Source organism: Eucyclogobius newberryi, unplaced genomic scaffold, assembly GCF_026437365.1.
Source record: "Eucyclogobius newberryi isolate DKJ021-1_F unplaced genomic scaffold, fEucNew1.0.hap1 SCAF_3, whole genome shotgun sequence".
NCBI classification, from domain to species: Eukaryota; Metazoa; Chordata; class Actinopteri; order Gobiiformes; family Gobiidae; genus Eucyclogobius; species Eucyclogobius newberryi.
In genome coordinates, this window is record NW_027315945.1 from 40,132,478 (window position 1) to 40,159,196 (window position 26,719).

At 51.8% G+C, this 26,719-nt stretch overlaps 1 protein-coding gene across 1 annotated transcript in view; it reads left to right on the forward strand.

Moving 5' to 3' along the window:
* Window positions 1-26,719, forward strand: part of LOC140374615 (neural-cadherin) — a 178,162-nt gene that overhangs the window by 85,039 nt on the left and 66,404 nt on the right. The window contains exons 9-21 of the mRNA XM_072461544.1: window positions 5,887-6,055; window positions 6,200-6,370; window positions 6,723-6,895; window positions 8,696-8,863; window positions 11,678-11,927; window positions 12,709-12,836; window positions 13,037-13,223; window positions 13,296-13,439; window positions 15,682-15,965; window positions 16,632-17,102; window positions 18,751-18,906; window positions 19,570-19,836; window positions 20,673-21,399. Of these exons, the coding sequence (XP_072317645.1) occupies window positions 5,887-6,055; window positions 6,200-6,370; window positions 6,723-6,895; window positions 8,696-8,863; window positions 11,678-11,927; window positions 12,709-12,836; window positions 13,037-13,223; window positions 13,296-13,439; window positions 15,682-15,965; window positions 16,632-17,102; window positions 18,751-18,906; window positions 19,570-19,836; window positions 20,673-21,399 (3,295 nt within the window). The remainder of the gene's footprint in view (window positions 1-5,886; window positions 6,056-6,199; window positions 6,371-6,722; window positions 6,896-8,695; window positions 8,864-11,677; window positions 11,928-12,708; window positions 12,837-13,036; window positions 13,224-13,295; window positions 13,440-15,681; window positions 15,966-16,631; window positions 17,103-18,750; window positions 18,907-19,569; window positions 19,837-20,672; window positions 21,400-26,719) is intronic.

The following is a 26,719-nucleotide window of genomic DNA, read 5'->3' on the forward strand; positions in this document are numbered from 1 at the left end:
TTTAGTCCCAGTTTAGTCCCGGTTTAGTCCCGGTTTATTCCTGGTTTAGTCCTGGTTTAGACCTGGTTTAGTCCTGGTTTGGTCCCAGTTTAGTCCTGGTTTAGACCTGGTTTAGTCCTGGTTTAGTCTTGCTTTAGTCCTGGTTTAGAACTGGTTTAGTCCCAGTTTAGTCCCGGTTTAGTCCCGGTTTAGTCCTGGTTTAGTCCATGTTTAGTCCATGTTTAGTCCATGTTTTTTCCATCTTTTGTCCCGGTTTAGTCCCGGTTTAGTCCTGGTTTAGTCCATATTTAGTCTATGTTTAGTCCTGGTTTAGTCCATGTTTAGTCCATGTTTAGTCCCGGTTTAGTCCATGTTTAGTCCCGGTTTAGTCCATGTTTAGTCCATGTTTAGTCCATGTTTTGTCCTGGTTTAGTCCATGTTTAGTCCTGGTTTAGTGTGTCGGTGTAATCCCTCATTCGTCCAGGCGTGTTCCATAGTAGAAAAAGCTTCAGTTGTTTCATCTGGACTCAGTTTGAAAAATAGACGTTTCGACTCTCATCCAAGAGTCATTGTCAATAACAGAATTTAGGTCGAGAACTCCGATATTTATACTATTCTGTGGTAAGACCCGCCCATTGGGAGGAGCCTTCCTGAAGAGGAAAGAGTTGTTTGTTTCAACAGAAACTCCCCCTTGTATCTACCGAGCCTATTCAGAATCTTAATGGTTTAGTCCATATTTAGTCTATGTTTAGTCCTGGTTTAGCCCCGGTTTAGTCCCGGTTTAGTCCTGGTTTAGACCTGGTTTAGTCCATGTTTAGTCCATGTTTTGTCCTGGTTTAGTCCATGTTACTCATAAGATAAGATAAGATAAGATATTCCTTTATTGTCCCACATGGGGAAATTTCATTGGTGCAACGCAGGTAGATACAGAGGTAGATACAGAAGAACAGATCACTTATAGGAAGTCTGAAAAACACTTTCAGTAGAAGATCTCCTATAAATAAATAAAAAAACTCCCATAGACAAATAAATAAATAAATACATAAATACCATTGCATGTGATCACGACAGTAATTGCACATGAATATGTGTCACGACAGCACATAGATTGCACATGAATTTTACATGAATTGCACATGAATTCCAACAGCAATTGCATATATGACAGAATTGCACATCAGTATTAGGTTAGGTCAGTATTGCGAGTGTTCAGTACTAACAGTTTTTGTTATAAAGTCTGACAGCAGCAGGAAGGAAAGACCTACGGAACCTTTCCTTCACACAGCGAGGGTGGATCAGTCTCTCACTGAAGCTGCTCTCCAGAGCGGACAGAGTGTCCTGCAGGGGGTGACACTCATGGTCCAGCATAGATGTGAATCTAGCCAGGACCCTCCTGTCCCCCACCTCCTGCACCGAGTCCAGAGCACAGCCCAGGACGGAGCTGGACTTCTTGATGACTTTGTCCAGCTTCCTCCTCTCCCTCTCTGTGATGCTGCTGCTCCAGCAGGCCACACCGTACAGGAGGGCCGATGCCACCACAGAGTCGTAGAAGGTCTTCAGGAGTGGCCCTGTCACTCCAAAAGACCTGAGTCTCCTCAGGAGGTAGAGCCGACTCTGGCTCTTTATGTCATGTTTAGACCTGGTTTAGCCCTGGTTTAGCCCTGGTTTAGTCCATGTTTAGTCCTGGTTTAGTCCATATTTAGTCCATGTTTAGTCCATGTTTAGTCCATGTTTAGTCCATGTTTAGTCCATGTTTAGTTCATGTTTAGCCCTGGTTTAGCCCTGGTTTAGCCCTGGTTTAGCCCTGTTTAGTCCTGGTTTAGCCCTGGTTTAGCCCTGGTTTAGCCCTGTTTAGTCCTGGTTTAGCCCTGGTTTAGCCCTGGTTTAGCCCTGGTTTAGCCCTGGTTTAGCCCTGGTTTAGCCCTGGTTTAGTCCTGGTTTAGCCCTGGTTTAGCCCTGGTTTAGCCCTGTTTAGTCCTGGTTTAGCCCTGGTTTAGCCCTGGTTTAGCCCTGGTTTAGTCCTGGCTTAGCCCTGGTTTAGCCCTGGTTTAGCCCTGGTTTAGCCCTGGTTTAGCCTTGTTTAGCCCTGGTTTAGCCCTGGTTTAGCCCTGGTTTAGTCCTGGTTTAGCCCTGGTTTAGCCCTGGTTTAGCCCTGGTTTAGTCCTGGTTTAGCCCTGTTTAGTCCTGGTTTAGCCCTGGTTTAGCCCTGTTTAGTCCTGGTTTAGCCCTGGTTTAGCCCTGGTTTAGTCCTGGTTTAGCCCTGGTTTAGCCCTGGTTTAGTCCTGGTTTAGCCCTGGTTTAGTCCTGGTTTAGCCCTGGTTTAGTCCTGGTTTAGCCCTGGTTTAGCCCTGGTTTAGTCCTGGTTTAGTCCTGGTTTAGCCCTGGTTTAGCCCTGGTTTAGCCCTGGTTTAGTCCTGGTTTAGCCCTGGTTTAGTCCTGGTTTAGCCCTGGTTTAGCCCTGGTTTAGTCCTGGTTTAGACCTGGTTTAGTCCTGGTCCAGTCCTGGTTTAGCCCTGGTTTAGTCCTGGTTTAGACCTGGTTTAGTCCTGGTTTAGCCCTGGTTTAGTCCTGGTTTAGTCCTGGTCCAGTCCTGGTGTAGTCCTGGTTTGGTCCTGGTCCAGTCCTGGTTTAGCCCTGGTTTAGCCCTGGTTTAGCCCTGGTTTAGCCCTGGTTTAGTCCTGGTTTAGCCCTGGTTTAGCCCTGTCCTGGGAGACACTGTGAGGACGTCAGTCGCTCATTAAAAGTCGACACTTGGATGAACACATTTTTCGCTCCAGAGTCAAATAAACACTTTTTTTGTCTTGTCTCAATATCTGAAATATTTCACTTCTATTCAGACATTTCCACAACCAAAATATACTAATATTCTGATAGGCCGTGCAGTGCTCCTCGTACAGTGGCCACGCCTCCATGTTTATGTCTTGTCTGCAGTGCTCCTCGTACATTGGCCACGCCTCCATGTTTATGTCTTGTCTGCAGTGCTCCTCGTATATTGGCCACGCCTCCATGTTTATGTCTTGTCTGCAGTGCTCCTCGTATATTGGCCACGCCTCCATGTTTATGTCTTGTGTGCAGTGCTCCTCGTACAGTGGCCACGCCTCCATGTTCATGTCTTGTCTGCAGTGCTCCTCGTACAGTGGCCACGCCTCCATGTTTATGTCTTGTGTGCAGTGCTCCTCGTACATTGGCCACGCCTCCATGTTTATGTCTTGTCTGCAGTGCTCCTCGTATATTGGCCACGCCTCCATGTTTATGTCTTGTGTGCAGTGCTCCTCGTACAGTGGCCACGCCTCCATGTTCATGTCTTGTCTGCAGTGCTCCTCGTACAGTGACCACGCCTCCATGTTTATGTCTTGTTTGCAGTGCTCCTCGTACATTGGCCACGCCTCCATGTTTATGTCTTGTCTGCAGTGCTCCTCGTACAGTGGCCACGCCTCCATGTTTATGTCTTGTGTGCAGTTCTCCTCGTACAGTGGCCACGCCTCCATGTTTATGTCTTGTCTGCAGTGCTCCTCGTACATTGGCCACGCCTCCATGTTTATGTCTTGTCTGCAGTGCTCCTCGTATATTGGCCACGCCTCCATGTTTATGTCTTGTGTGCAGTGCTCCTCGTACATTGGCCACGCCTCCATGTTTATGTCTTGTCTGCAGTGCTCCTCGTACAGTGACCACGCCTCCATGTTTATGTCTTGTCTGCAGTGCTCCTCGTACAGTGGCCACGCCTCCATGTTTATGTCTTGTGTGCAGTTCTCCTCGTACAGTGGCCACGCCTCCATGTTTATATCTTGTCTGCAGTGCTCCTCGTACAGTGACCACGCCTCCATGTTTATGTCTTGTCTGCAGTGCTCCTCGTACAGTGGCCACGCCTCCATGTTTATGTCTTGTGTGCAGTGCTCCTCGTACAGTGGCCACGCCTCCATGTTTATATCTTGTCTGCAGTGCCACTCGTACAGTGACCACGCCTCCATGTTTATGTCTTGTCTGCAGTGCTCCTCGTACAGTGACCACGCCTCCATGTTTATGTCTTGTCTGCAGTGCTCCTCGTACAGTGGCCACGCCTCCATGTTTATGTCTTGTGTGCATTTCTCCTCGTACAGTGGCCACGCCTCCATGTTTATATCTTGTCTGCAGTGCTCCTCGTACAGTGACCACGCCTCCATGTTTATGTCTTGTCTGCAGTGCTCCTCGTACAGTGACCACGCCTCCATGTTTATGTCTTGTCTGCAGTGCTCCTCGTACAGTGGCCACGCCTCCATGTTTATGTCTTGTGTGCAGTTCTCCTCGTACAGTGGCCACGCCTCCATGTTTATATCTTGTCTGCAGCGCTCCTCGTACAGTGACCACGCCTCCATGTTTATGTCTTGTCTGCAGTGCTCCTCGTACAGTGACCACGCCTCCATGTTTATGTCTTGTCTGCAGTGCTCCTCGTACAGTGACCACGCCTCCATGTTTATGTCTTGTCTGCAGTGCTCCTCGTACAGTGACCACGCCTCCATGTTTATGTCTTGTCTGCAGTGCTCCTCGTACAGTGACCACGCCTCCATGTTTATGTCTTGTGTGCAGTGCTCCTCGTAGAGTGACCACGCCTCCATGTTTACGTCTTGTCTGCAGTGCTCCTCGTACAGTGACCACGCCTCCATGTTTACGTCTCGTCTGCAGTGCTCCTCGTACAGTGGCCACGCCTCCATGTTTATGTCTCGTCTGCAGTGCTCCTCGTACAGTGGCCACGCCTCCATGTTTATGTCTTGTCTGCAGTGCTCCTCGTACAGTGACCACGCCTCCATGTTTATGTCTTGTGTGCAGTTCTCCTCGTACAGTGGCCACGCCTCCATGTTTATGTCTTGTGTGCAGTTCTCCTCGTACAGTGGCCACGCCTCCATGTTTATGTCTTGTGTGCAGTTCTCCTCGTACAGTGGCCACGCCTCCATGTTTATGTCTTGTGTGCAGTTCTCCTCGTACAGTGGCCACGCCTCCATGTTTATGTCTTGTGTGCAGTTCTCCTCGTACAGTGGCCACGCCTCCATGTTTATATCTTGTCTGCAGTGCTCCTCGTACAGTGGCCACGCCTCCATGTTTATGTCTTGTCTGCAGTGCTCCTCGTACAGTGGCCACGCCTCCATGTTTATGTCTTGTCTGCAGTGCTCCTCGTACAGTGGCCACGCCTCCATGTTTATGTCTTGTCTGCAGTGCTCCTCGTACAGTGGCCACGCCTCCATGTTTATGTCTTGTCTGCAGTGCTCCTCGTACAGTGGCCACGCCTCCATGTTTATGTCTTGTCTGCAGTGCTCCTCGTACAGTGGCCACGCCTCCATGTTTATGTCTTGTCTGCAGTGCTCCTCGTACAGTGGCCACGCCTCCATGTTTATGTCTTGTCTGCAGTGCTCCTCGTACAGTGACCACGCCTCCATGTTTATGTCTTGTGTGCAGTTCTCCTCGTACAGTGGCCACGCCTCCATGTTTATGTCTTGTGTGCAGTTCTCCTCGTACAGTGGCCACGCCTCCATGTTTATGTCTTGTGTGCAGTTCTCCTCGTACAGTGGCCACGCCTCCATGTTTATGTCTTGTGTGCAGTTCTCCTCGTACAGTGGCCACGCCTCCATGTTTATGTCTTGTGTGCAGTTCTCCTCGTACAGTGGCCACGCCTCCATGTTTATATCTTGTCTGCAGTGCTCCTCGTACAGTGGCCACGCCTCCATGTCTATGTCTTGTCTGCAGTGCTCCTCGTACAGTGGCCACGCCTCCATGTTTATGTCTTGTCTGCAGTGCTCCTCGTACAGTGGCCACGCCTCCATGTTTATGTCTTGTCTGCAGTGCTCCTCGTACAGTGGCCACGCCTCCATGTTTATGTCTTGTCTGCAGTGCTCCTCGTACAGTGGCCACGCCTCCATGTTTATGTCTTGTCTGCAGTGCTCCTCGTACAGTGGCCACGCCTCCGTGTTGGAGAACCAGCCTCCAGGAGCCTCGGTGCTGCGAGTCCAGGCCGAGGATGCAGATCTGGGGCTGAACGGGGACGTGCGATTCGGCCTCATGGAGCGAGACGGAGTCAACTCTGGCTTCAGCATCGACCCAGAGACGGGTAAAAACACACACTTATTTTAAGCATTATATTTGTCATTTCAATATATTTAAATATTGAGGAAGTAAATACTTGTGTCTTTGAGTTTAAACCCGACACAGATGAAGAGGGCGTGTCTTTGTCTCTGCTCACCGGCGTTTGCAGGAGTCATCACCACGACGGCGACCTTTGACCGCGAGCATCAGAGGGAGCTGAGTCTGTCCGTCACCGCCACAGATCAGGGGGAGGAGCCTCTGATCGGCATCTGCCTCGTCACCGTCGCCGTGAGAGACGAGAACGACAACACGCCGCGCTTCGAGAACAGCCGCTACCAACGTGAGTCGCCCCAAAACGCCCAAAAGGCCCCAAAAGGCCCCTAAACGCCCCAACGCCCCCAACTTCCAAACGTCCCAACGGCCCCAACGGCCCCCACGACCCAAACGCCCCCAACGCGCAAACGCTCCCAATGCCCCAATGTCCAAAACACTGGTTTGACCCTGGTTTGACCACAGGGGGTCCGGCCCGAGACCCTGGTTTGACCACAGGGGGTCCGGCCCGAGACCCTGGTTTGACCACAGGGGGTCTGGCCCGAGACCCTGGTTTGACCACAGGGGGTCCGGCCCGAGACCCTGGTTTGACCACAGGGGGTCCGGCCCGAGACCCTCCTCACGACACTTTTCCCCCGCAGACTTCCTGAGGGAGGACACTCCGGTGGGCACTAGCTTCCTGCGGGCGGCGGCACACGACGACGACCAGGGCAGTAACGCGGCCGTCACGTACTCGCTGGCCAATCAGAGCCCGGCTTACTTAGGGGTCAATCCCAGTACCGGCTGGATCTACGTCAACCACCCCATATCTCAGGTACACACACACACACGCCCCCTAGTGGGAGGAGCTCAGTCCTGCTCTGAGTGACAGCTGGATTCAACCAATCACAGCGAAGCGTGGAAAGTGGACAAATGGACCAATCAGATCATATCTATGAAGAAAGTGTTTAAATTTGTTTTGACGTGTTGACCCTTGAGGGCGCCTGCTCATGTAGCTAATGTAGCTAATGTAGCTAATGTAGCTAATGTAGCTAATGTAGCTATTGTAGCTAATGTAGCTAATGTAGCTAATGTAGCTAATGTGCTGAAACATTATTTCTAACATAAATAAATCCATTATATTAAATAAATATATGATCGAGTCCAGTCCTGACATGTTACACCTGATCGTTTTTACTTATATATTACTATATTACTACGTTAGCATTAGCACTAGCACTCGCATTAGCATTTGCATTAGCCTTAACGCTAGTATTAGCGGTAGCACTCGCGTTAGCACTAGCACTCGCATTAGCATTTGCATTAGCCTTAACGTTAGCATTAGCGCTAGCACTCGCGTTAGCATCGAAACAAACTCCGCTCTTTCTGAACCACCTGCATATTTCAGTATTTATTTTAGACTCTGTAAAAAGAGATGAAGTTGAACAGGAAGTGTTCTGCTCAGTGGAATCTGACCTCAGTGAATGTGGCGGTCAGTGAGGTCCAGTATCTGACCTCAGTGAATGTGGCGGTCAGTGAGGTCCAGTATCTGACCTCAGTGAATGTGGCGGTCAGTCAGGTCCAGTATCTGTCCTCAGTGAATGTGACGGTCAGTGAGGTCCAGTATCTGACCTCAGTGAATGTGGCGGTCAGTCAGGTCCAGTATCTGACCTCAGTGAATGTGGCGGTCAGTCAGGTCCAGTATCTGACCTCAGTGAATGTGGCGGTCAGTGAGGTCCAGTATCTGTCCTCAGTGAATGTGGCGGTCAGTGAGGTCCAGTATCTGTCCTCAGTGAATGTGGCGGTCAGTGAGGTCCAGTATCTGTCCTCAGTGGAAAATGCGTTCAATAAACGTATTGACTGAAGCGACAGGAACAATACGATCCATATCACTTTATACAACAGAGACTGGTCCAGTCCGGTCCTGGTTTAGTCCTGGTTTAGTCCTGGTTTGTCTTCTCTGGCTCTTTTGTCTCTGTTTTGTGAGTTTTTCTGTGTTTTTTGGCTCAGATTTGCCCCGAGAGTTTGAATATTCATGAATCACAGCTGGAACATGAATGATGAAAGAGAGAGATAGAAGAGAGAGAGAGGGAGAGAAGAGAGAGAGAAGAGAGAGAGGAGAGAGAGAGGATAGAGAAAAGAGCAAAAGTGGAAAAATGTCCGATTTCATGTTCTTGTATTTGATGAAAGAAGCTGAACATGTGACATTTATGACACCGTTTTTCTTCTTGTTTGTATAAAAATACTGAACTCTGATCGTTGCTAAGCAACACAAAATACAACCTCCCATCAGTTTACAACAGCCTCATGAGCCTCATGCTGCGTTAGCGTCGTGCTAGCTCTGCTCCATTAGCCTCATGCTAGCTCTGCTCCATTAGCCTCGTGCTAGCTCTGCTCCATTAGCCTCGTGCTATCTCTGCTCCATTAGCCTCGAGCTAGCTCTGCTCCATTAGCCTGGTGCTAGCTCGTGCTAGCTCTGCTCCGTTAGCCTCGTGCTAGCTCTGCTCCATGGCCACCCGGAGCAGGACCTGTGGGAGTGGTCTCTGTGGCCCCGGAGGTGCAGTACCACTGTTTGGCCACTCGTCAAACGGTCAGCGGCGTCTTATCCAGGCCCCGCGGTCACTTTGTGTTCCAGACGTCCAGGATCACGCAGCAGATCGTGGCCACGGACGGAGGGAACCGCAGCAGCTCTGTGGACCTGAGCGTCACCATCACCAACCTGCACAACCAGCCCCCCCTGTGGGAGCGGAGGGAGTACTACGTCACCATCCCCGAGAACACGGCGCGGGACAGCAAGATACTGGTGAGGCCTGGTTTAGACCCGGTTTAGTCCTGGTTTAGACCTGGTTTAGACCCGGTTTTGTCCTGGTTTAGTCCTGGTTTAGTCCTGGTTTAGTCCTGGTTTAGTCCTGGTTTAGACCCGGTTTAGTCCCGGTTTAGTCCTGGTTTAGTCCTGGTTTAGTCCTGGTTTAGTCCTGGTTTAGTCCTGGTTTAGTCCTGGTTTAGTCCTGGTTTAGTCCTGGTTTAGTCCTGGTTTAGTGCTGGTTTAGTTCTTAAATCAAACTCGGCCTCAATATTAAATGTAAACATACATTTTTCATCGACTTGAGAACATTTAGTCTTTTTTAGCCCTCGAGCTCCGGCAGCTGAAAGTGACAGAACTTTAGACGTTTCATTGTTCAGTCGTCGCCTGAAACGACCAAAAACAATCTTTCATTTCAGTTTAAAAAGTAGAATGAAAAGAAAGACTAAAGCTCTTTCATTTGTCGCGTTTCACATTTGTTTTGTGAGTTTCAGATGTCGAGTCCAGTTTGAGCTCTAAAATAAGACTTTAATAACGCGCTGTTTCTGGAGGCGCAGGAGCCACCGGAGCGACGCTAACACGCGCTAACACGCGCTAAAGAGACCGCTCTCATTAAAACAAAGTGAGCGCTAGCGCCGCGAGCTACATCCTCACAGCAGTGACTCAGCAGCCACCAGCTAACCCGGGTAACCGCTAATGACGCTAACGAACCGCGAGTAACACCGGCAGCTAACGAGGCTAACAGAGAGCGATGCTAACGATGAGAGCGCGCGGGAGCTAATGAGGCTGAATGGTGCAGGAGCGCGAGGGTCGGCGTCACACGCAAAACATGCTTCATTCTTCGCTGCAATCGGCCAAAATAACATCAAATATGTAGAGTAAAACCATGACGACGGTTCCCACGGTAACGCTTCCTGTTTTTCTATTGATCGTTTGAAGACTTTTGCCCGTTCGAAAGAGTTCATATAAGTCCTCGTGATGGTTTCGTCACAGTAATTGGACCCTCTTGGATCTGTGTCGCGTCGTCCGTTGCCACGTCGTCCGTTGCCGCGCCGTCCGTTGCCACGTCGTCCGTTGCCGCGTCGTCCGTTGCCACGTCGTCCGTTGCCGCGCCGTCCGTTGCTACGTCGTCCGTTGCCACGTCGTCCGTTGCCAAGTCGTCCGTTGCCGCGCCGTCCGTTGCCACGTCGTCCGTTGCCGCGCCGTCCGTTGCCACGTCGTCCGTTGCCGCGCCGTCCGTTGCTACGTCGTCCGTTGCCGCGTCTTCGGTTGCCGCGTCGTCCGTTGCTACGTCGTCCGTTGCCGCGTCTTCGGTTGCCGCGCCGTCCGTTGCTACGTCGTCCGTTGCCGCGTCTTCGGTTGCCGCGTCGTCCGTTGCCGCGTCGTCCGTTGCCGCGTCGTCCGTTGCCGTCGGTTGCCGTGTCGTCGGTTGCCGCGTCTTCAGTTGCCGCGTCGTCCGTTGCCACGTCGTCCGTTGCCGTCCGTTGCCATGTTGTCGGTTGCTGCGTCTTCGGTTGCCGCGTCGTCCGTTGCCGCGTCGTCCGTTGCCACGTCGTCCGTTGCCGTGTTGTCGGTTGGTGCGTCTTCGGTTGGTGCGTCTTCGGTTGCCGCGTAGTCTATTGCCGCATCGTCCGTTGCCGTCCGTTGCCGCGTCGTCCGTTGCCGCGCCGTCTGTTGCTACGTCGTCCGTTGCCGTGTCGTCCGTTGCTGCGTCGTCCGTTGCCGTGTCGTCCGATGCCGCGTCGTCCGTTGCCATGTCGTCCGTTGCCGTGTCGTGTGTTGCCGCGGCGACTGGCTTGAGTCTGGGCGTGTCTGCGTCCGTTCGGCGATGCGTCACACGGGTGCTCGGTCACGGTTCATGAAAGACGTGGTGATTTTAGCGAGGGACGTCTGTGTTTATGTTCGACTGGAGCAAAGACGAACCATGAAAGGTCAAGAGCCAGGAAGTGATGTCATGAGGAGGATGTGACGGGAGAGTTTATGACGCGCTTACGTTATTTTATTTACTTTCCCAGTGACTGTTCTTTGGACTCTTCATTTTCCTCGTGAGGCTGTAAAGACCTCAATATTGTTTATTTTGTGTAAATTCTGCATAAACTTTGTCTGGAGTGAGTGTCCCTGGTGTGATGTCACTTCCTGTATGAGTGTCCCTTGTGTGATGTCACTTCCTGTATGAGTGTCCCTGGTCTGATGTCACTTCCTGTATGAGTGTCCCTGGTGTGATGTCACTTCCTGAATAAGCGTCCCTGGTGTGATGTCACTTCCTGTATGAGTGTCCCTTGTGTGATGTCACTTCCTGTATGAGTGTCCCTGGTCTGATGTCACTTCCTGTATGAGTGTCCCTGGTGTGATGTCACTTCCTGTATGAGTGTCCCTGGTGTGATGTCACTTCTCTTCTCTTGAACTTCTCTTGAACCTTCTCTTCTCTTGAACTTCTCTTGAACCTTCTCTTCTCTTGACATTCTCTTGACCTTCTCTTCTCTTGACCCTTCTCTTCTCTCGGGCCTTCTCTTCTCTTGACCTTCTCTTGACCTCCTCTTCTCTTGACCTTCTCTTGACCTTCTCTTCTCTTGAACCTTCTCTTCTCTCGGACCTTCTCTTCTCTTGAACCTTCTCTTGACCTTCTCTTGACCTTCTCTTCTCTTGACCCTTTTCTTCTCTCGGACCTTCTCTTCTCTTGAACCTTCTCTTGAACCTTCTCTTGAACCTTCTCTTGAACCTTCTCTTGACCTTCTCTTGACCTCCTCTTCTCTTGAACCTTCTCTTGAACTTCTCTTGACCTTCTCTTGAACCTTCTCTTCTCTCCCGGTCCAGACGGTACGAGCCACATCTCCGCTGGGCGACCCTCGTGTCTCCTATAACCTGGAGGAGGGTCTGGTTCCGGAGACAAACCTGCCGGTCCGGTTCTACCTGAAGCCGAACCGGCTCGACGGCTCGGCCTCGGTCCTTGTGGCCGAGAACCTGGACTACGAGACGACCCGGTTCTTCACGCTCAGAGTCCGAGTCCAGAACGTGGCCGCGGTTCCTCTGGCGTCCTTCACCACCGTCTACGTCAACCTCACCGGTCAGTTTCCTCATTTAGCCACGCCTTTTCTGAGGTTTAAGAACTGTCGCACATTAAACAACAAATGTGCAACGGTTCTTAAACCTTCTGGTACAGTTCTGGTACTGTCCTGGTACAGTTCTGCTACAGTTCTGGTACATGTTCTGGTACAGTTCTGGTACATGTTCTGGTACAGTTCTGGTACAGTTCTGGTACATGTTCTGGTACATGTTCTGGTACAGTTCCGGTACAGTTCTGGTACAGTTCTGGTATAGTTCCGGTACAGTTCTGGTACAGTTCTGGTACAGCTCTGGTACATGTTCTGGTACAGTTCTGGTACAGTTCTGGTACATGTCTTTGCGTCTCCAGCGGTCAAACATGTCTTTGCGTCTCCAGCGGTCAAACATGTCTTTGTGTCTCCAGCTGTCAAACATGTCTTTGTGTCTCCAGCGGTCAAACATGTCTTTGCGTCTCCAGCGGTCAAACATGTCTTTGTGTCTCCAGCGGTCAAACATGTCTTTGCGTCTCCAGCGGTCAAACATGTCTTTGTGTCTCCAGCTGTCAAACATGTCTTTGCGTCTCCAGCGGTCAAACATGTCTTTGCGTCTCCAGCGGTCAAACATGTCTTTGCGTCTCCAGCGGTCAAACATGTCTTTGTGTCTCCAGCGGTCAAATATGTCTTTGTGTCTCCAGCGGTCAAACATGTCTTTGCGTCTCCAGCGGTCAAACATGTCTTTGTGTCTCCAGCGGTCAAACATGTCTTTGTGTCTCCAGCGGTCAAACATGTCTTTGTGTCCTTCAGACGTGAACGACAACGTGCCGTTCTTCCAGTCGTCCACGTACGAGGCCACGGTCCCAGAAGGCGCCGAGGTCGGGACCTCAGTGATCCAGGTCTCTGCCACCGACCTGGACTCTGGACCACACGGAGCGGTCAGTCAATGTCTGAGAAGAAACAGAAGAGTCCTGGTTCTGACCTGGTTCAGACCCGTTTCTGACCCGGTTCAGACCCAGTTCTGACCCGGCTCAGGCCCGGTTCTGACCCGGTCAAACATGTCTTTGTGTCTCCAGCGGTCAAACATGTCTTTGTGTCCTTCAGACGTGACGGGTTCTGACCCGCTCTTTCCCCTCAGGTGCGTTACTCTCTCCTCGGCGACGACAGTGGAGACTCTCAGTTCTTCAGGATCGACCCAGAGTCCGGTTCCATCGAGACCCGGGCCTCGTTCGACCGGGAGCAGAAGTCCTCGTACCTGCTCGAGGTCCAGTCCGAGGACGGGACGGAGTCTGCCCGAGCTGGACTCCAGGGACAGCCCAACACCGGTCCGGTTCTGCTCCGACCTTGTTACCGCGGCGACACGAGCCCTGCTCTCAAACGCTCTCCGTTTTCCGCAGACTCGGCGTACGTGCGGGTGTTTGTTGCCGACGTCAACGACAACGCGCCATCGTTTGAGAAGTCCGTGTACGACGTGAGCGTGGAGGAGGACCGGGAGGTTGGCTTCGTGGTCATCACCGTGACGGCCACTGACCAGGACGAAGGTGAAACACTGACCACCAACTGAGGTCTTCACAGTGACACGAGGTTCTGAGGCGTAACCGTGACGACGCGTAAAAGAGTGTGGTTTTTATCAGTGTTTAGAGCGCCCACATCTGCTGCTGTGAAAGTGAGTGTGAACACGAGTCACCTTTGACCTTTAGACCAGCCCAGGGCCAGAGTCTGGACCCTCTGACCCTCTGACCCTCTGGACCCTCTGGACCCTCTGACCCTCTAGACCCTCTGGACCCTCTGGACCCTCTGACCCTCTGACCCTCTGGACCCTCTGGACCCTCTGGACCCTCTGACCCTCTGACCCTCTGGACCCTCTGGATCCTCTGGACCCTCTGACCCTCTCACCCTCTGGACCCTTTGACCCTCTGGATCCTCTGGACCCTCTGACCCTCTGGACCCTCTGACCCTCTGGATCCTCTGGACCCTCTGACCCTCTGGATCCTCTGGATCCTCTGGACCCTCTGGACCCTCTGGATCCTCTGGACCCTCTGACCCTCTGGATCCTCTGGACCCTCTGACCCTCTGACCCTCTGACCCTCTGACCCTCTGACCCTCTGGACCCTCTGGATCCTCTGGACCCTCTGACCCTCTGACCCTCTCACCCTCTGGACCCTTTGACCCTCTGGACCCTCTGGACCCTCTGATCCGCTGGACCCTCTGACCCTCTGGACCCTTTGACCCTCTGGACCCTCTGGACCCTCTGGACCCTCTCACCCTCTGGACCCTCTGACCCTCTGGACCCTCTGGATCCTCTGGACCCTCTGACCCTCTGGACCCTCTGGACCCTCTGACCCTCTGGACCCTCTGACCCTCTGGACCCTCTGACCCTCTGGATCCTCTGGACCCTCTGACCCTCTGGATCCTCTGGATCCTCTGGACCCTCTGGACCCTCTGGACCCTCGGGATCCTCTGGACCCTCTGACCCTTTGACCCTCTGACCCCTCAGTTTCACGTTCAGACTAAACCTCAGAACTTGTTCAGTCAAGTGAGGGAAACAATTTCGACTTAAAGGTTGTTTAGAGCCAGAGGTGAAGCCAGAGTCTGTGAAACAAAGTCCATCTGTCGTCGCCGAGGAGACGAGTGAGATCTGTGGAGAGGGAGGAGGAAGGAGAGAAAGGAAGGAGAGAGGAGGAGAGTGTGTGGAGGAGAGCGTGTGGAGCGTGTGGAGGAGAGCGTGTGGAGGAGAGTGTGTGGAGGAGAGCGTGTGGAGGAGAGTGTGTGGAGGAGAGCGTGTGGAGCGTGTGGAGGAGAGCGTGTGGAGGAGAGTGTGTGGAGGAGAGTGTGTGGAGGAGAGCGTGTGGAGGAGAGTGTGTGGAGGAGAGCGTGTGGAGGAGAGTGTGGAGGAGAGTGTGGAGGAGAGTGTGTGGAGGAGAGTGTGTGGAGGAGAGTGTGGAGGAGAGTGTGTGGAGGAGAGTGTGTGGAGGAGAGCGTGTGGAGGAGAGTGTGGAGGAGAGTGTGTGGAGGAGAGTGTGTGGAGGAGAGCGTGTGGAGGAGAGTGTGTGGAGGAGAGTGTGGAGGAGAGTGTGGAGGAGAGTGTGGAGGAGAGTGTGGAGGAGAGTGTGGAGGAGAGTGTGGAGGAGAGTGTGGAGGAGAGTGTGGAGGAGAGTGTGTGGAGGAGAGTGTGGAGGAGAGTGTGTGGAGGAGAGTGTGTGGAGGAGAGTGTGTGGAGGAGAGTGTGTGGAGGAGAGTGTGGAGGAGAGTGTGTGGAAGAGAGTGTGTGGAGGAGAGTGTGTGGAGGAGAGTGTGTGGAGGAGAGTGTGTGGAGGAGAGTGTGTGGAGGAGAGTGTGGAGGAGAGTGTGTGGAAGAGAGTGTGTGGAGGAGAGTGTGTGGAGGAGAGTGTGGAGGAGAGCGTGTGGAAGAGAGTGTGTGGAGCGTGTGGAGGTCATTAGAAAGCGCTCGGGGCTAAAACACTGGACTCTGAGTGACCACTGAAGAGAACTGACCCAAACTTCTTCACGTTGTTTCTGGGTCAGAACATTGAGGTCTAAAGAAACTATGAGGTCATAGCAGCTGTGTGTGTATATATATATATATATATATATATATATATATATATATATATATATATATATACATATATAATATATATATCTCTTATATATATATATATATATATATATATATATAATATATATATATATATATTATATATATCTCTTATATATATATATGTATACTTCAGACACATGTGAAACGTCTCACAAACGTCACAAACGTTGCTCTGGTTCCAGGAGCTAATGCTAAGCTGCGGTACCAGCTCTCGTCCGGGACGGGCCTGGGCTGGTTCGACGTGGACCCTCAGGTGGGGCGGGTCTTTGTGGCTCAGCGTCTGGACTTCGAGACGAGGCAGAGGGCGGAGCTAAAGCTGGTGGCGTCCGACGGGAAGTGGGCCAATGAGACGCTTCTGGTCATCACCATCCTGAACCGCAACGACGAGGCCCCGGTGTTCAGCCACGCCCTGTACCAGGCGTCTGTGCAGGAGGAGAGCGCCACACTGCCCCTGCTGCTCCTGCAGGTGAGTCTGTGGTACTGCACGCTGCTCCTGCTGCTCCTGCAGGTGAGTCTGTGGTACTGCACGCTGCTCCTGCTGCTCCTGCAGGTGAGTCTGTGGTACTGCACGCTGCTCCTGCTGCTCCTGTAGGTGAGTCTGTGGTACTGCACACTGCTCCTGCTGCTCCTGCAGCTGAGTCTGTGGTACTGCACGCTGCTCCTGCTGCTCCTGCAGGTGAGTCTGTGGTACTGCACGCTGCTCCTGCTGCTCCTGCAGGTGAGTCTGTGGTTCTGCACGCTGCTCCTGCAGGTGAGTCTGTGGTACTGCACGCTGCTCCTGCTGCTCCTGCAGGTGAGTCTGTGGTACTGCACACTGCTCCTGCAGGTGAGTCTGTGGTACTGCACGCTGCTCCTGCTGCTCCTGCAGGTGAGTCTGTGATACTGCACGCTTCTCCTGCTGCTCCTGCAGGTGAGTCTGTGATACTGCACACTGCTGCTCCTTCAGGCGATGGACAAGCTTAATTTAGGTGGTATTAATTAATCGTCTGCACAAGGAAAGTGGAGCCACGACAAACCAATTTAACCTGGTTTGGTCTTGGTTTGGTCCTGGTTTGGTCCTGGTTTAGTCCTGGTTTAGACCTGGTTTAGTCTTGGTTTAGTCCTGGTTTAGACACACTTCTTGATCTCTCAGGTCTCGGCTCTGGACCCGGACCTGGACTCGGACCAGTCTTCGCTCCGTTACTCGCTCCACGGTCAGGGCTCCGGCGGCGAGTTCTCCATCGACCCGCGGACGGGGCGTGTCCACGCGCTGCGGCGCCTGGACCGGGAGGAGCGCCCCGTGTGGCGTTTCCTGGTGCTGGCCACGGACGATGGCGGCGCGGGCCTCACCGGCTTCGCCGACGTGCTCCTGGAGGTCAAAGACGTCAACGACAACGCCCCGTTCTTCCCGTGCGCGGTGCCGGAGGACGGCTGCTTCGTGGGGCGCGTGCCGGAGAACTCGCCCGCCGACACGTCCGTGATGGAAATGCAGGCGACGGACCTGGACGACCCGAACGAGGGGAGCAACGCTGCGCTCGCCTACAGCATTGTAAGGAACGTCCAGAACGAGATCAACCTCAACCTGTTCGCCATCAACGCCAGCACGGGGACCATCTCCACCGTGGTGCGTACGGTCTCTCCCCTCCTAGCCTCAGAAACACTCCGGTCTGAAGTGCGTACGGTCTCTCCCCTCCGAGCCTCAGAAACACTCCATTCTGAAGTGCGTACGTTCTCTCCCCTCCGAGCCTCAGAAACACTCCGGTCTGAAGTGCGTACGGTCTCTCCCCTCCGAGCGTCAGAAACACTCCGGTCTGAAGTGCGTACGGTCTCTCCCCTCCGAGCCTCAGAAACACTCCGGTCTGAAGTGCGTACGGTCTCTCCCCTCCGAGCCTCAGAAACACTCCATTCTGAAGTGCGTACGTTCTCTCCCCTCCGAGCCTCAGAAACACTCCGGTCTGAAGTGCGTACGGTCTCTCCCCTCCGAGCGTCAGAAACACTCCGGTCTGAAGTGCGTACGGTCTCTCCCCTCCGAGCCTCAGAAACACTCCATTCTGAAGTGCGTACGGTCTCTCCCCTCCGAGCCTCAGAAACACTCCGGTCTGAAGTGCGTACGGTCTCTCCCCTCCGAGCCTCAGAAACACTCCGGTCTGAAGTGTGTACGGTCTCTCCCCTCCGAGCCTCAGAAACACTCCGGTCTGAAGTGCGTACGGTCTCTCCCCTCCGAGCCTCAGAAACACTCCGGTCTGAAGTGCGTACGGTCTCTCCCCTCCGAGCCTCAGAAACACTCCGGTCTGAAGTGCGTACGGTCTCTCCCCTCCGAGCCTCAGAAACACTCCGGTCTGAAGTGCGTACGGTCTCTCCCCTCCGAGCCTCAGAAACACTCCGGTCTGAAGAGCGTACGGTCTCTCCCCTCCAAGCCTCAGAAACACTCCGGTCTGAAGTGCGTACGGTCTCTCCCCTCCGAGCCTCAGAAACACTCCGGTCTGAAGAGCGTACGGTCTCTCCCCTCCGAGCCTCAGAAACACTCCGGTCTGAAGTGTGTACGGTCTCTCCCCTCCGAGCCTCAGAAACACTCCGGTCTGAAGTGCGTACGGTCTCTCCCCTCCGAGCCTCAGAAACACTCCGGTCTGAAGTGCGTACGGTCTCTCCCCTCCGAGCCTCAGAAACACTCCGGTCTGAAGTATGTACGGTCTCTCCCCTCCGAGCCTCAGAAACACTCCGGTCTGAAGTGCGTACGGTCTCTCACCTCCTGCTGCTGTTTTAACTCCACCAATCATCTCCAGACTCGCTCTGTTTAATCACCATCTTGCGTTTTTCCCGTGTTTTTTTTGTTTTTTTCTTGTGTTTTTCTGTCTTGTGTGTTTCTTGTATTTTGCTTGTGTTTTTTGTGTTTTTTTGTGTTTTTCTTGTGTTTTTTGTGTTTTTCTTGTTTTTCCTTGTGTTTTTTTGTGTTTTTCTCTCTTGTTGTGTGTTTCTTGTACTTTTCTTGTGTTTTTTTGTGGTTTTCTTGTGTTTGTCTCGTGTTTTATCAGTCTTGTCGTGTTTTTGCCTCGTTAAAACAATGTGTTTTTTTCACATCTGTAATTCCCTCTGCCTCCAGCAGATGGAGCTCGTAGCTCAAAGAAAGTTCACATTTTAAATATTAAACACAAATTTTCAATTTTAATTTCCCAGTGACGTTAAGAATCTCGAGACATTTTGCACAGTTGTATCGTCATGGAAACGCGTCCGTATTCATTGAAAGAGTAAAGGAGGCGGGCGCTCTTCCTCAGGTGCGCTCTCTGGACCGCGAGCAGCATCAGCGCCTCCTGGTGGTGGTGGAGGCACGTGACGGTGGAGGACTGAGCGGGACGGGCACGGCCACGATCCTGGTGACCGACGTGAACGACCATCCTCCGGTGTTCACGCAAGACTCGTACTCCGCACAGGTCAGTCACAAGACCGAACTGACCAGTACGACTCACAAAACAGAACTGACCAGTACGACTCACAAAACAGAACTGACCAGTACGACTCACAAGACAGAACTGACCAGTACGACTCACAAGACAGAACTGACCAGTACGACTCACAAAACAGAACTGACCAGTACGACTCACAAGACAGAACTGACCAGTACGACTCACAAAACAGAACTGACCAGTACGACTCACAAGACAGAACTGACCGCTACAACTCACAAGACAGAACTGACCGCTACGACTCACAAGACTGAACTGACCGGTACGACTCACAAGACATGGCGTGGCTAAAGCTAGTGCGTATGAGCGGCGTGGCTAAAACTAGCGTGCACAGGAACAGTTTTGCCTCATTTCTTTGACTTCTCTGCATGTGAGGGGCGTGGCTAAACCCTCTACGCCGCGTTTGAACCTCTCTTTATGTCATGCTAATGCTAATGCTAACGTCAGATGCATTATGACCTGGAAATATCAGATTGTGGCTCTTGACAAAGCGAGTGCCGTGCGGACATAAACAGGAAACGGCTGTTGCTAACGTGCTTTGCTAGCTCTGTGTTGCTAAGGCTCCACATAGCCGTTAGCATCAGTGGAAACACGGCGCCCTCAGTGATGCACTTCCTGGTTCTGGTGCAGATCTCGGAGGACCTGGAGGTGAACAGTCAGCTCCTGGTGGTGTCGGCCACGGACTCAGATCTGGGCGAAAACGCGGCCGTGACCTTCAGTATCGCGGGCGGAGACGACGAGCGAAAGTTCTTCATCGAGACGGACAAAACGAACCGACGCGGAATCCTCAAACTCAAGAAGAAAGTCGACTTCGAGAAACCAAACGAGCGAAGCTTCAACCTGACGCTGAAGGCAGAGGACGCCGACTTCCACTGCCTCAGCCACGCCCTGATACAGGTACAAGTACACGCCCTGATACAGGTACAAGTACACGCCCTGATACAGGTACAAGTACAAGCTAAGGTACAGGTACAAGTACACGCCCTGATACAGGTACAAGTACACGCCCTGATTCAGGTACAAGTACAAGCTCAGGTACAGGTACATGTCCTGATACAGGTACAAGTACACGCCCTGATACAGGTACAAGTACAAGCTAAGGTACAGGTACAAGTACACGCCCTGATACAGGTACAAGTACACGCCCTGATACAGGTACAAGTACACGCCCTGATACAGGTACAAGTACAAGCTAAGGTACAGGTACAAGTACACGCCCTGATACAGGTACAAGTACACGCCCTGATTCAGGTACAAGTACAAGCTCAGGTACAGGTACATGTCCTGATACAGGTACAAGTACACGCCCTGATACAGGTACAAGTACAAGCTAAGGTACAGGTACAAGTACACGCCCTGATACAGGTACAAGTACACGCCCTGATACAGGTACAGGTACAAGTACAAGCCCTGATACAGGTACACGTACACGTCCTGATACAGGTACAAGTACACGCCCTGATACAGGTACAAGTACACACCCTGATACAGGTACAAGTACAAGTACACGCCCTGATACAGGTACAAGTACAAGTACACGCCCTGATACAGGTACAAGTACACGCCCTGATACAGGTACAAGTACAAGCTCTGATACAGGTACAAGTACACGCCCTGATACAGGTACAAGTACAAGCTCAGGTACAGACCTGGTTTAGTCCTGGTTTAGTCCTGTTTAGTCCTGGTTTAGTCCTGGTTTAGTCCTGGTTAAGATTCTGCCCTTCTCTGCTCAGGTCGGTGATGCAAACGACAACGCTCCTGTTTTCCTGCCTCAGTTCATTGAAGCTCCTTCGATGTCGGAGGATTCTCCCGTCGGCTCCGTGGTCGCCGTGGTAACCGCCTCGGACCTGGACTCTGGACAAAATGGCCGCTTCTCCTTCAGCGTCTCCGAAGAGTCCGACCCTCTCAGTCAGTTCGCAGTCGACGCGTCCGGTCGGGTCGTTTTAGCCCACGCTCTGGACCGAGAAGAAGTCTGGCGCCACCGCGTGGTCGTCATGGCGACGGACATGGGAGACCCCGCCCTGACCGGCACCGCCATCGTCACGCTCGCCGTGTCCGACGTCAACGACAACGCCCCGGAGTTCGACGCCGATTACAGGCCCATCGTTTGGGAGAACGCGGCCGCTCCTCACGTGGTGAAGCTGAACGGCTCCTCGGCGCTGCTCCACGCCAAAGATCGAGACGCCAGCGGAAACGGGGCGCCGTTCGCCATCCGGATGCTGGCAGCGGCGGACGCGGCGAGCTTCAACCTGACCGACCTGGGGAACGGCAGCGCGGTGCTGACGGCGCTCGCGGCGTTCGACAGGGAGCGGCAGAAGGAGTATCGCCTCCCGGTTCTGCTCGAGGACGGCGGCGTTCCCTCGCTCAGCGCCACGCGGACGCTCACGGTGACCGTCGGCGACAGGAACGACAATCCGCATGAGGCGGGACACGCCACCTTCATCGTCTACGGCTACGACGGTGAGAGCGGGGTCCGGGAGCGAGAGCGGCGTTCAGAAGCAAGAGCTGCGTTCGGGAGCGAGAGTGGCGTTCGGGAGCGAGAGCGGAGTTCGGGAGCGAGAGTGGCGTTCGGGAGCGAGAGCGGCGTTCGGGAGCGAGAGTGGCGTTCGGGAGCGAGAGCGGCGTTCGGGAGCGAGAGCGGCGTCCGGGAGCGAGAGCGGCGTCAGCAGCGTGGAAACAGGATATGATTATAACAGGCTTTAATGGATCAGAACCAGCAACAGCAGTGTCAGGACCAACAACAGCAGTGTCAGGACCAACAACAGCAGTGTCAGAACCAGCAACAGCAGCGTCAGGACCAGCAACAACTGTGTCAGGACCAGCAACAACTGTGTCAGAACCAGCAACAACTGTGTCAGAACCAGCAACAACTGTGTCAGAACCAGCAACAACTGTGTCAGAACCAGCAACAGCAGTGTCAGAACCAGCAACAACTGTGTCAGAACCAGCAACAACTGTGTCAGAACCAGCAACAGCAGTGTCAGAACCAGCAACAACTGTGTCAGAACCAGCAACAACTGTGTCAGAACCAGCAACAACTGTGTCAGAAGGCGGGCGAGAGGCGTAGTAAAGGTCAGTTCCAGGTTCGGTGCGCAGGCAAACAGCTTTGTTAGAAGGAAGGCGAAAGGATAATCAGAACGGTCTAAGGTCGATGACGGCAAACGGGATCACGAGGATGAGGCAAAAATCAGAAGTCAGAGTCCAAAAACAAGAATCAAATATCAAGCGCTTGATAGCTGAGGCAGAACAGGGCAACGCAGACAATCTCGCACTGAGGCAGAGAACACACTACTATACTACACCCAGAGATGAACAATGATACAGCTGTGAACCCACACACAGAGGGGAGGAGCCTGTGATGAGCTGAAAGACAAGGGGGCGGTAACCAGAGAGACAAGGGGGCGGTAACCAGAGGGAGAACAAGAAGGGAGGGGGGAAACAAAGAGGAGCAGAGTAAAACAAGACAAACTTTACATCACCAGACAGACGTGACCATGACAGTGACATGACAGTGACCATGACAGTGACCATAACAGTGACCATGACAGTGACCATGACAGTGACCATAACAGTGACCATGACAGTGACCATAACAGTGACATGACATGACAGTGACCATGACAGTGACATGACAGTGACCATGACAGTGACCATGACAGTGACCATGACAGTGACCATAACAGTGACATGACATGACAGTGACCATAACAGTGACATGACAGTGACATGACAGTGACCATGACAGTGACATGACAGTGACATGACAGTGACCATAACAGTGACCATGACAGTGACATGACAGTGACATGACAGTGACCATAACAGTGACATGACAGTGACATGACAGTGACATGACAGTGACCATAACAGTGACATGACAGTGACATGACAGTGACCATGACAGTGACCATGACAGTGACATGACAGTGACCATAACAGTGACATGACAGTGACCATAACAGTGACATGACAGTGACATGACATTGACCATAACAGTGACATGACAGTGACCATGACAGTGACCATGACAGTGAAATGACAGTGACATGACAGTGACATGACAGTGACCATGACAGTGACCATGACAGTGACATGACAGTGACATGACAGTGACCATAACAGTGACATGACAGTGACATGACAGTGACCATGACAGTGACCATGACAGTGACCATGACAGTGACATGACAGTGACATGACAGTGACCATGACAGTGACCATGACAGTGACCATGACAGTGACATGACAGTGACCATAACAGTGACATGACAGTGACCATGACAGTGACCATGACAGTGACATGACAGTGACATGACAGTGACCATAACAGTGACATGACAGTGACCATGACAGTGACCATGACAGTGACATGACAGTGACATGACAGTGACATGACAGTGACATGACAGTGACATGACAGTGACCATGACAGTGACCATGACAGTGACATGACAGTGACCATGACAGTGACCATGACAGTGACATGACAGTGACATGACAGTGACCATGACAGTGACATGACAGTGACCATGACAGTGACCATGACAGTGACATGACAGTGACCATAACAGTGACCATGACAGTGACCATGACAGTGACCATGACAGTGACATGACAGTGACCATGACAGTGACATGACAGTGACCATGACAGTGACCATGACAGTGACCATGACAGTGACATGACAGTGACATGACAGTGACCATGACAGTGACATGACAGTGACATGACAGTGACCATGACAGTGACCATGACAGTGACATGACAGTGAAATGAAAATGACATGACAGTGACCATGACAGTGACATGAAAGTGACATGACAGTGACATGACAGTGACATGACAGTGACCATAACAGTGACATGACAGTGACATGACAGTGACCATGACAGTGACCATGACAGTGACATGACAGTGACCATGACAGTGACCATGACAGTGACCATGACAGTGACATGAAAGTGACATGACAGTGACATGACAGTGACATGACAGTGACATGACAGTGACCATAACAGTGACATGACAGTGACATGACAGTGACCATGACAGTGACCATGACAGTGACATGACAGTGACATGACAGTGACCATGACAGTGACATGACAGTGACCATGACAGTGACCATGACAGTGACCATGACAGTGACATGACAGTGACATGACAGTGACCATGACAGTGACCATGACAGTTACATGACAGTGACCATGACAGTGACCATGACAGTGACCATGACAGTGACATCACAGTGACCATGACAGTGACATGACAGTGACATGACAGTGACATGACAGTGACCATAACAGTGACATGACAGTGACATGACAGTGACCATGACAGTGACCATGACAGTGACATGACAGTGACATGACAGTGACCATGACAGTGACATGACAGTGACATGACAGTGACCATGACAGTGACATGACAGTAACCATGACAGTGACATGAGAGTGACCATGACAGTGACATGACAGTGACATGACAGTGACCATGACAGTGACATGACAGTGACCATGACAGTGACCATGACAGTGACATGACAGTGACCATGACAGTGACATGACAGTGACCATGACAGTGACATGACAGTGACCATGACAGTGAAATGACAGTGACCATGACAGTGACCATGACAGTGACATGACAGTGACCATGACAGTGACATGACAGTGACCATGACAGTGACCATGACAGTGACATGACAGTGACCATGACAGTGACCATGACAGTGACATGACAGTGAAATGAAAATGACATGACAGTGACCATGACAGTGACCTTGACAGTGACATGAAAGTGACATGACAGTGACATGACAGTGACATGACAGTGACCATAACAGTGACATGACAGTGACATGACAGTGACATGACAGTGACATGACAGTGACAATGACAGTGACCATGACAGTGACCATGACAGTGACATGACAGTGAAATGAAAATGACATGACAGTGACCATAACAGTGACATGAAAGTGACATGACAGTGACCATGACAGTGACATGACAGTGACATGACAGTGACCATAACAGTGACATGACAGTGACATGACAGTGACCATAACAGTGACATGAAAGTGACATGACAGTGACCATGACAGTGACATGACAGTGACATGACAGTGACCATAACAGTGACATGACAGTGACATGACAGTGACCATGACAGTGACCATGACAGTGACATGACAGTGACATGACAGTGACATGACAGTGACCATGACAGTGACCATGACAGTGACCATGACAGTGACATGACAGTGACCATGACAGTGACATGACAGTGACCATGACAGTGACCATGACAGTGACATGACAGTGACCATGACAGTGACCATGACAGTGACCATGACAGTGACATGACAGTGACCATGACAGTGACCATGACAGTGACATGACAGTGACATCACAGTGACATGACAGTGACCATGACAGTGACATGACAGTGACCATGACAGTGACATGACAGTGACCATGACAGTGACATGACAGTGACCATGACAGTGAAATGACAGTGACCATGACAGTGACCATGACAGTGACATGACAGTGACCATGACAGTGACATGACAGTGACCATGACAGTGACCATGACAGTGACATGACAGTGACCATGACAGTGACCATGACAGTGACATGACAGTGAAATGAAAATGACATGACAGTGACCATGACAGTGACCTTGACAGTGACATGAAAGTGACATGACAGTGACATGACAGTGACATGACAGTGACCATAACAGTGACCATGACAGTGACATGACAGTGAAATGAAAATGACATGACAGTGACCATAACAGTGACATGAAAGTGACATGACAGTGACCATGACAGTGACATGACAGTGACATGACAGTGACCATAACAGTGACATGACAGTGACATGACAGTGACATGACAGTGACAATGACAGTGACCATGACAGTGACCATGACAGTGACATGACAGTGAAATGAAAATGACATGACAGTGACCATAACAGTGACATGAAAGTGACATGACAGTGACCATGACAGTGACATGACAGTGACATGACAGTGACCATAACAGTGACATGACAGTGACATGACAGTGACCATGACAGTGACCATGACAGTGACATGACAGTGACATGACAGTGACATGACAGTGACCATGACAGTGACCATGACAGTGACCATGACAGTGACATGACAGTGACCATGACAGTGACATGACAGTGACCATGACAGTGACATGACAGTGACCATGACAGTGACCATGACAGTGACCATGACAGTGACATGACAGTGACCATGACAGTGACCATGACAGTGACATGACAGTGACATGACAGTTACATGACAGTGACCATGACAGTGACCATGACAGTGACCATGACAGTGACATGACAGTGACCATGACAGTGACCATGACAGTGACATGACAGTGACCATGACAGTGACCATGACAGTGACATGACAGTGACCATGACAGTGACATGACAGTGACCATGACAGTGACATGAGAGTGACCATGACAGTGACATGACAGTGACCATGACAGTGACATGACAGTGACCATGACAGTGACCATGACAGTGACATGACAGTGACCATGACAGTGACATGACAGTGACCATGACAGTGACATGACAGTGACCATGACAGTGACCATGACAGTGACCATGACAGTGACCATGACAGTGACATGACAGTGACCATGACAGTGACATGACAGTCACCATGACAATGACCATGACAGATACATGACAGTGACCATGACAGTGACATGACAGCGACCATGACAGCGACC